Below are 11,004 nucleotides of genomic sequence, written 5' to 3'. Positions count from 1 at the left end.
TTGCATTATTGGTGTACCATAATATCATTGTAACCTTTGACACTAGGTCAATTTAGAAGGGTTAACGACCTTTAACGATTGTAATAAAGAGAGAAGTTATTGTAAGTAGACACAGCCCTTTCGTTCTCAAAACGTCATTTAGATAACAGTATTTTACACCTTCAAATCACATGAAAATTATTTTATAAGCATATATAATTGAAAGTTCACCATGAGTGAACATAGGGATCGAGGCGAGGACTCTGGAAGTGACTTTAGGGCGTCAAATTGGGAGCAACATTGTCTTGATATTTTGGACGGCGAACCGAATTTGGATGACGAACGCCTCCCGCAAGAAAAACAAATCGCATTCGAACAACTGTGGTATTCATTTCAGGCCTGCGCGAGTGCTGTGACTCAACTATACAAAGGTATACTAATTAGGCCTAGAATCAAAATATTAAATATATTTAAAAAATCTTTCTTTTCATTGCAAAATCAAATTCGAAAAAAGAATAGGCCTAGGCCTAGGCCTATCTATTTTATTAATATTATTATAATACTAGCTAGGCCTACTACGTCAAACCTAGCCTAGGCCTAGTAGCTAGTAGACGTAGTAGTAGTAACTAAGAAGTATTACTTGTACAGTTCAGTTTCAGTATGTATTTATTACTATATTGAATGTAATAAAACAAATACTGTAGGCCTAGGCCTAAATATTATAATTATTTTGAAATAAAGAAATATTCTAAGTGAGAGTATCAGCCTGAATGTATTGTAAATGCAGGCCTAAATCATATTATTTTTAATTTCTTAATTGCAGATCGTCACCATAACAATGATTCAGGAATTCATTGGATAAATTTTCAAAATGCAGCTGCTGCTGTTACAGCTCTTCATAAAGGTGTGTTTAAATCATAGTCAATGATGTTATTTTTTGTGTAGAATTCCCTATAATTTATATAATATTCATGAATCACTAATCCTCATAAAATTATGTTTCAACAGAGAGTATGGATATGTACAAAAGAGGCATGGACATGGGTCTACAAGCAGGGTACCAACGACGTACCAGAGACATAGCTGGTTGGGCCAAGAAACGCAGGAGACTAATAAAAAGAGAGGATCTATTGTCGTATATGTGTGGAAAGCCAGCACCACCACGCCACAGACCACCTCAAGTGCCCCGTACGTCAATGGAACGATCATCACCACGTCTACACTCACCACCTCGAGAAAGTCTTAACCAGGCAGACGATGGCCTACAAGCGTTTAGAGATGCATTAGCACTACAAGGTATAGTTTGGTATTTTAACTTAACACCAGACCACACTAAATCTATGTCTACACTAAACTTAATGTGACAAAAAAATGTGATGTGCCGCAGCCCATATATGGACATGATGGCGTTTGGATACATCACACTTTTTTGTCAAACTAGTTTGATAATGTAGACAGAGCTTTAGACTTTGTTTATTTTATTTGTTTACCACACACATTGTATACAAATAATAATGAATAGCAAGAACAAGAAATGAAAACAAATAAGATTGTAAAAAAAAAAAGTGTTCTCAATATGATTTAAATGCCATGCTAATTTGAATATATGTAAAATAAATACTTGTTTTTTTATAGGTTTAAGTGGAGCAATGGCCGATGTCCAAGTTAACGTGTCTCAGTCACCACCTCATGGCCGACGTCGTCATGCCAATCTCTCTGATTATTTTTACGATGAACTTCTATCTCCAAACCAACAAGACAGTAGAAAACGAAGTAACTCCTCCAATGATGTACACATGGACTCACCAACACACAAAAAGAATCGGCTTATATGAGTTAAAAATTCTCTATGACGTTCATAACAATTAGACAAAGAATTCTAGCATCTGGTAAATATTAAATATTCCTGATTTTTTTAAAAACCTATGAATGTTGTTTGTAATTGAAAATGCGTTTGTACAAATAAATAACCTAAAATGGAAGAATAACTTCTATTTTTTTCAAACATAACTATAAATACTTTATTATTGTATTATTGGTTTGTCAGAATAGACAAAAAGAAATTTGTAAATTTATTTTAATATGATTCATTTTTTTGGTCAAATGTTTGTAGTGTGCAGATTTAAGTTAATAATTATGATAGTGAATAGGGAGATCGATGCAAAACATGTTTTAAATGTCCGGTAACTGCCAGGGACGGAAGGTCCATAAGAGTATACAGTAATACTAAATTTGCATTAAATGCTTTAATGCTAAAAGTAACTATAGATTATCATATGATCTAAAGTTGTTTAAAAAATATATATGGAAATTCTTTTCCTTAGCACATGTTTCCTAAAAGCAGAAAACATTAAATGATGTATAAAATTTAACATTATTATTATTTGAAAGAACTTATTTTTACTTGATTTTATGTTATAGAAAATAAAACTTAGTTAAGAAAGAAATAACAATAGGACAAAATTATATTAAATTTTATTAGTAGAGAGCTAATAGCCAAGAACAAATTGACTATATGACTGGCCAAAAGCCTCCTAATGAGAGAGGAATCGAGTTGAAGGTGGACCTGTAGACAGTACCTCATTGCTATTTCTACTACTGTATTATCGTCTATTCATACTCCTAACGCCACACAGTGTGTACTTATATATGCAATTTATATGTTGAGTGGTGGTGATTTTTAATTCTGTGTAGTTTCAATAGACATGTTTACTTCTAGTATAATATAAAACATTTTATACTCATATTGGTTAATACAGAAATACTATAAAATGGGACACAGTATCAACAGTGTTTCTGTAGTTTAACATTTGATTAGGCTGTTTTGTTGTCCTTAGTGATATTCAATACAAGGTTTATAGTAATTATACATTTACTGCACCAACCTTAGTATATAAATCTCCTTTAAATAGATTGATAATGATTTCCAAACTATTGTATGTTTTAATGTTAATGTTTTTTTCAGCTGATTTCTTTTTGTTTTCTTTTATTTAAATTATGTAGTTAATTTGTTATTTGTATAAACAGTAATTTTTAAGTTTCAATTTAGGATAATGCAAAAATAACAATACTGTGTATGACATGCATCTTGTGCATAAAACAGGATATATGGCATGCATATTTATATGTATGGCAACACATTGTATCTAAATGACCATTTCAGAGCAGGTCACACACTTAGCCTTACTAAACATTGAACTTGAAATGTAAGTCCTCCTGGCTAGAGGAATTGATGAAAACATTTTGTTTTAAAGTATTTTATTGGCATTACTGTATTATTAGCATTCCTAACAGTATACCTCTTTCAAACAAATTGCATTTTGTTGTTTATATAGAGCCCAAACATTTGAAGATGATGATTGGTTGAAATCAATGTCTTAAGTAATACTCTTTGTATATATTTACATTGTAATTAATTAAATTCATAGTTTAATTTATCATGGTTGTGGTATGTTTAAAAGAGGGTTTAATTTTTTTTTTAATTGTTGTTTTATTTGGCCACATCTTTAAAATGTAATTTATTTGCAAAAACAATGATTTTTATTATATTCTACTGCAGTCACTGCAGTACCATCATATTTGTACTGCAGGTACTGCAGTACATTGATTACATTAATTGTTACTGAAATAATATTAAAGCTTTATGTAAACCCATGTTATTGTTTTTCAACAGATAAATAAGGGTTCCAAATTACTGCAGTAATTACATTACAGTATAAAATATACATTACTGCAGTAGTACTATAAATATTTCATTCAGTGGTGCTACATACTGTTGAAATCATTCAGAGTTAATTAGAATTATTTGAGAGTAATAAGAAATAAATTAACTTAACTGATGAAAACAGAAATATATATGAATGTACATAATATAGGTTTTTTTTTTCTTGCATACACCACAGCTATGACTGTTTTACGTATGACGATAATTTTCTTTGTCAAATTAAAGCTTATAACAATATGGGATATAAACAAAATCATAGAAGTGAATACCCTAATACATTGGTGTATTCACAACAATTCTAATTGTAATTTTTATGAGTGTTGCGTATGTACTAGGCATGAAAATATGACCTTTAAATCGTGGTGGTGGTTGTACAATTGACATGCATTGTGTGAATATAGATTGTGCCTTTTAGCATCCCATCCCTTTTGTACAAAGAAGGTCCTGCTGAAATAAAAATATAGTATTACATTGCAGTATTGTTATTGTGTCATTTTAGTTTTCTTGAATCATTACCAACATCTGAACCTAATAACAGGTAAAAAGGCCACTAGTATCATCTAATAACTAAAAAAACCTACATACATTACTACATGTCACATGATTGATAGTCTGAGCTATGGAATATTATGCATTTTTCATTGAGTGTAATTAAATACACAAAATGTGATGAACCACTGTGACATATGATTAGTTGATTACTTATGAAGCAAATCTATTACATAATAACTTTACACTGTATTATTTTAATATACAGTAGAACAACAATAAATGAGCTAAAACAAAGTCACAACTTATTGTGATGGATTCATTGTGATATACCCTCTGCATTTTTGATGACGATGGGCGTGTCTGAAGTCTGATTTCTCATAAATATGCAACAGTTTCTTTGTGAAAAGTATCGTGACGTCACAGGTAATTTGCATACTAGGGTCAACACAAAAAGGCTTGAGAAACCGAGAGAAATCGGCAGAAAACTCTTTTAAAATTAAATATACTAAAGAACATGATGAAAATTCAATAATAACTTTGATTTAGCCTTCTTTAGGCCATTTATAAACCTATATATGTCTTTCTATATATAAATGAGACCAACAAGACAAAAGTAAGTAGGTTCTAGCAGCTGGTAGGCCTTAGTTAGGCTTAGTTAGTCCTAGCTAGCTAGGCCTAGCTAGGCCGCATTTACAACAAGGGCCAAGGCTAGCTGCTAGGCTTAATTCTAGTAGAAGAGAGAGGTCAGCTAAAAAACCACTTAGTCAAGTACTTCAAATGAAGGGAGAGATGCATGTATGTAGTTGTGTTAGGCCTAGAAAAAATAAACTTTAAGTATTGATGAAATTGAATGTTTTATACAATATTGGAAAACATGACTTATTTTCTGAAATATTAAAGCCCCATTCCCTACGTTTTTTAGATCTAATTTAAGATCACAAACTATATTTAATGTAAAAATAATACTATATGGTCCTATTGCGATAACTTTTTTCGTCTTTAAACGGTTAAAAATGTGAAAAATAAGCCGATTCTAATAATTATAGCGGCCCGCTATAAATCCCAAAATGCATTGCGCGCGGATTGATATTTTTGTTTTTCACCTGTAATTCGCCCACTTTTCGATCGATCGTGAGGCCAAAACAAATGGAAGACTCCTAATTTTTCAGCGAAAATACCGGGTTTTCCCCAATTTGTATCAACGGAGTCTGGCAAAAATAGAAAGACAATTAATGCAGCAACTATACAACGTCAGGCTAGGTATATAGCTCGCGTACGATGTTCGTACGTTACCGATGTTTACCAGCTAGGCCTACAAAACTAAGCCTAGCTAGGCTAGGCCTAAGACCGTCCACGAGAGGTCGATCGCCGCGAGCTACTTAGGTAGTGCATTGTTTCTCACTTTTTATCATAATTTACCATAAAACGTACATTTAAGACAAGGAATGACATGGTTTAATGTTTTTAAAGTGATATATATGTATTATTTTCCAAAAAACGTCAAAAATTGCAGGGAAGGGGTCTTTAAACATTTTTATTAATATGTATTTTAATATTTTTAATAAAAAAATAAAAATGCACCTCCCTGGTAGGAGGACTAGGTGTAATATTCAATTGTATCATATTTTTTTTACATTTTTATTCCTACTTTTTAGACAAAAAATGGCTGCTAACGATGCACATTTAGAAGAAAACCAAAATGAGGATGATGTGGCAGATATCCCGCCAGAGGATTATCACTTTGTTGAGCATTCCCATTCAACGCACGTTCTCACCGGATTCACTGAGCTCCGTCAATCGGGTCTAATGTGCGATGTTATACTGTGTGTCGATGGACAAGATTTTCCGTGCCACCGAGCTCTTTTAGCATCGTTTAGTACATATTTCCGTGCAATGTTTTCAGGTGAACTGGCAGAAAGTCGTCAAGAGCGTGTGTCTCTAAACGGGATAGAATCAAGTATATTGAGTCTTTTGGTGGATTTTGCATACACTTCCGAAATAATGATCACGAAAACGAATGTGCAGTCTCTTCTATCGGCTGCCAATCTTCTTGGTGTACTAGCAGTGCGTGATGCGTGTTGTCGGTTTATGCAACGCCACATGGATGCGACAAATTGTCTCGGGATTCACTGCTTCGCAGAAGCTCACGCGTGCACCCCTCTGCAAGAACTTTCAAAAACATTCGTCTTAAAACATTTCAATCATGTCTCTACGACGGAGGATTTTTTCAACTTGCCTTGCTCGAAAATTGTTGAATTCATCTCTGATGATTATTTGTGCGTAGAACAGGAAGAAGAGGTGTTTGAGGCTGTCATGCGTTGGTTCGATATGGATCCTGAGAAACGGCAGCTTGATATTGAAAAAGCGTTTGAGCATATACGTTTGCCACTTATGAGCGTTTATTTTCTGCATGATTGCGTTGAGAGTAGAAGTGGAATTATGCAGTTTGCAAAATGTAGACGCTTGGTAGAAGAGGCTAAAAATTACCATTTATTGCAGGATCGTAGAGCAGAATTGTATAGTCCTCGGACAAGACCTCGTAGATCCACTGGTTAGTGATATTAATAACAATGAAAACTGTCACTTTTTTTTTACAAAATTGGCTTCTATTCTATGAAAGACAACAATCCTTTTCCTACAGAAGTACAATTCCCCAAAGCTGTTTAGATCTTGGAAAAAATAGGTTTTGTTTAAATTATGCCAAAACTACCGATTTAAGTGCAAAGCTACCAATTTTTTCCCTTTACTGTGTTGTACTTGTACTGTGCTATTTTAAAAAAATAAAAATTGTTTCTTCTTTTAATCCTCCCAATTTGTGCCCATAAGATACTAAATGGGTTTACCTTTCTAATTGATGACAGGTATGATAACACTTTTGTTTTTTTTAACTAGGGACATGTGAGGTCATAATAGCAGTTGGTGGCGAAGATGATAAAGTTGTTTTGCGAAGCGTGGAGACCTTTGACCCTCATACCAGTCAATGGCGTACGTTAGCTTGCTTGCCATTTGCTGTCAGCAAGCATGGTCTAGTTGTATCAGGTAAAAGCAATCAGCTTAACTTGTTTTAATCGAACATCCCTAGGATTTATGTTAGGTCAAACAGGTTTGTCACATTTATATCTGTTCCTAATAAAAACAAAATGTCTTTTGCTTTATTTCCAGGAAGCAGCATTTTGTACTTAGCTGGAGGAGAGTTTCCTGATGGATCAGCTAGCAAAGATGTATGGAGATATGATCCTTCATGCGATAACTGGGCTCAAGTGTCGCCTATGAATTATCCACGGTCAGAACTAGGTATGTGAACATACTGTACTGTAAAGCTTTGTCTACACTATCAAACTGTTTGTGACAAAAAAATGTGTTGTGTCCATATATGGAAATGGTGATGTCATGTTACTACCATATTTGAGCACATCACACCTTTTTTGTCAAACTAGTTTAATATAATTATAGTGTAGAGCTTTAGTTTATTATCTTTAAATAAAGTTGTTATACAGTATTTATTGAAAATCCCTTTTGATTACAGGTGTGGCTGCTGTCGATGGGTACATCTATGCTGTGGGTGGCTGGGAAGGGTCAGCTAGGCTTGATTCTGTCGAGCGGTATAGCCCTTCAACAAATACATGGACATTTGTGTCTCCAATGAAGATGGCCCTTACCAGCCCAGCAGTGGTAGCTCATGAAGGCAAACTGTTTGTTATGGGTAAGATGGTATAGCTCCTTTCTAAATCAATTCCACTCACAACATTCCATACAATCTCCACAACACTATTTTACCCCATACATGCCAACACTCCCGTTTTGGCTGGGAGACTCCCATATTTTAGACTGATTTCCCGGCCTATTGTGCTCCCGGTTTTCCACATTTTCTCCCAGATTACAAAGATAACTGAATTTTGGTGTATACAATTTACGATATTTAAGCCATTGTACGACCATCTGCGGTCATAATTTTCTGAGGGAATTCCCCCACATAGCCACACATGTAATACCACTTGCGGCGTCACACACTGCACTCCTTACTTCTCGATAATAGGTAGAGGGCGCTGTTGAAAAAGAAAAAAACACCACTTCCCATTTTTTAAACTTCAGATGTTGGCATGTACCATATGTTACCCTCTCCTACAGTTTAATTTTCCTATTTAAATATACTAATCTCTTCCATACTGTAGGTGGTGCTGTTTTGGAGGATGGTGATGGTATTGACCTTGTTCAATGTTATGATACAAGGACTGACCAATGGACACAGTTACAGCCAATGACCATTGCTAGGTCTGGTTCAGCCGCTGTAGTACTCAACGGATACATTTACGTAATAGGTTAGATTTATTGTTCATCCTCTCGCGTAAATGCACTACTTCTACTGCCACAAAAATATATAAATATATATGGTCGATTTGTTAAGGCACGGTGCCATTTACCCTAAAGAGCCAACAATATCGGCATGTGTTCGAGGCCGACTCGCTCCTAGTTCTGGTTTTCTTGGATAAGGACTATAAACCGTAGGTCCAGTATACACAGTAATAACCTGTGTGCACTTTAAAGAACCCTGTTGATCAATCGAGACTGTATCAGGGGGTTTACTATTGGTAATCCTAAAGACATAAAAATAAATACAAATATTTTGCACTCCTTGGTAATAATAAGAAATGTGGCAATGTGTATAAATGATAACATTCATTTGGTAAACATTGAGATCCACAAAAAAAAAAATTATTCTCTTTTAGTTATATTTAGTAAAATAATTATTGTCATTTTCATATTAATTAGGAGGGTGGCATGCTTCTACTGAGAACACCAACAAAGTTGAGCGTTTTAACATAGCACGAAGCGAGTGGGAGATACGTGCACCTATGAACGAGCGTCGGTATCGGCCCGGTCTTGCAAGTATCGACGGGAAGATTTATGTTCTAGGTGGTGAAGAAGGTTGGGATCGATACCACGACACCATCGAAAGTTACAACGAAGAACAAGACTTCTGGGAGATTATCGGAGAGATGCCGACAAGCCGTAGTTGGTTAAGTTGCGTAGCACTTCAATTGAAAGAAGTACGGGAGAAGATTGAAGATTCGTGCCCAGAACCACCACCTCCTCCTCCACCATAATTTTAAATAATACTAAACATTTCTAAAGAAATAGTATAGGTATGATCCTGTAGTATCAATCAAATTTATTTATTTTTAATCATTACTAATCTATTTATAGCCAAGAAGTGCCAAATACTTAATAGATGTCACCACCACAATACAAATATATAATAATAAGAGACTCTAATTTTACTCAACTATATATATATATATAGTGTGAAGTTTAATTACATTTTTGACTCAACATCAACATATACTTTGTTTATATTTCTATCTTATTTCAATTATACATTCCTACAATTTTAGTCTTTCAATAAAAAACACACAATACATATTTGAGCAATGTATTGTGATCTACTATGGTGTTCTTTAAAATTTAAATCATGAATGCAATTTGAATATATGTAAATCATGTATTATTGAATATGTAAATTGTTCGATAATCATATTTAAAAATCGCAGTACTTTCTTTAGACAAACCTTGACTACTAGTATTATTTATAGACTAACAATTTCTATCTTTTTATATTTTCTGTCTATTTATACTTTTATGTAGTTTTGTATATAGCAAGATATTTATCTAAATTATGAGTTATGGAAACTCATCAATTCAGGCTTATAGACATGGAAATAGATAAGTATTACTGTAGGAAAATAACAATAAATTGTACTCACTTTCCAGCTGGCTTCTATTTAAATAATAACTTACTTTAATCTAACATGTATAAGCCAGCTACTTGCTTTGATGTCCTTGTTTCAAATGCTTGAGCTGTTTTGCATTATGCATTGGCACTATTTAAATGTACAGGTGTATGACATAACACAAAAAGCAGAAAGGGACTTTCTCAACTACTAAATCAATGAATAATGGTGTATACACCCAATTTTGAGCAGTGTTAAACTCCATCTACACTATCATTGTCAGAAATGTGTTATGTGACCAAATATAATATTGTGTTCATATACATTTTTTTGTCACGTTAAGTTTGATAGTGTAGACAGAGCTTAAGTCTTTAATTAGAACTTTGATGAAAAACCAGCTCCTTTGACCTGGACCATAGAGATATTATAGTTCACTATAATATTTCTATGCCTGGACCATAGAGATATTATAGTGAACTATAATATCTCTATGCCTGGACCATAGAGATATTATAGTGAACTATAATATCTCTATGCCTGGACCATAGAGATATTATAGTTCACTATAATATCTCTATGCCTGGACCATAGAGATATTATAGTTCACTATAATATCTCTATACCTGGACCATAGAGATATTATAGTTCACTATAATATCTCTATACCTGGACCATAGAGATATTATAGTTCACTATAATATCTCTATGCCTGAACCATAGAGATATTATAGTTCACTATAATATCTCTATGCCTGGACCATAGAGATATTATAGTTCACTATAATATCTCTATGCCTGGACCATAGAGATATTATAGTTCACTATAATATCTCTATGCCTGGACCATAGAGATATGATAGTTCACTATAATATCTCTATGCCTGGACCATAGAAAATGTCTCATAAAGGCCAAGTTTTTATTTATACTTCTTCATTATGCATTAAAATATAGTATAATAATATTTATTATAATTGTTACCATTTTAAAATTTTGATTAGAATTCATTGTTACTTATATTGTATACATTTTTATTATTTATATTATGTCTATTAAATCTATTTATCATTTAAATTATAAAT

The 11,004-nt window shown here is 33.4% G+C and overlaps 2 protein-coding genes and 1 long non-coding RNA gene across 4 annotated transcripts; 2 read left to right on the top strand and 1 right to left on the bottom strand.

The window, feature by feature from the left end:
- The first annotated feature begins 102 nt into the window (after nt 1–102).
- Nucleotides 103–3,824, top strand: LOC140061067 (HUWE1-associated protein modifying stress responses-like). The gene is made up of 4 exons (XM_072107490.1): nt 103–410; nt 803–883; nt 988–1,275; nt 1,615–3,824. The coding sequence occupies exons 1-4, from the start codon at nt 212–214 to the stop codon at nt 1,812–1,814; spliced, it is 768 nt and encodes a 255-aa protein (XP_071963591.1). The 5' UTR covers nt 103–211; the 3' UTR covers nt 1,815–3,824.
- Nucleotides 3,825–4,615: 791 nt separating this feature from the next.
- Nucleotides 4,616–9,682, top strand: LOC140060910 (kelch-like protein 24). 2 transcript variants are annotated; one of them, XM_072107283.1, is made up of 7 exons: nt 4,616–4,808; nt 5,851–6,746; nt 7,088–7,234; nt 7,358–7,489; nt 7,722–7,898; nt 8,368–8,514; nt 8,966–9,682. In XM_072107283.1, exons 1-7 carry the CDS (start codon nt 4,789–4,791, stop codon nt 9,298–9,300), a joined length of 1,854 nt encoding a protein of 617 aa, XP_071963384.1. In that variant the 5' UTR covers nt 4,616–4,788; the 3' UTR covers nt 9,301–9,682. The 2 variants fall into 2 exon arrangements, with proteins under 2 accessions (XP_071963384.1, XP_071963391.1); XM_072107290.1 differs by lacking the exon at nt 4,616–4,808 and adding an exon at nt 5,212–5,578.
- LOC140061100 (uncharacterized) lies at nt 9,610–10,846 on the bottom strand. The gene is made up of 3 exons (XR_011847404.1): nt 10,806–10,846; nt 10,591–10,633; nt 9,610–10,332 (listed from the first exon to the last, which is right to left on the bottom strand). It is a non-coding gene; the product is annotated as an uncharacterized lncRNA (long non-coding RNA).
- Nucleotides 10,847–11,004: the final 158 nt, after the last annotated feature.

This window comes from Antedon mediterranea, chromosome 1 (genome assembly GCF_964355755.1).
Source record: "Antedon mediterranea chromosome 1, ecAntMedi1.1, whole genome shotgun sequence".
Taxonomy (NCBI): Eukaryota; Metazoa; Echinodermata; class Crinoidea; order Comatulida; family Antedonidae; genus Antedon; species Antedon mediterranea.
This window is presented reverse-complemented; position numbering and strand designations above follow the sequence as displayed.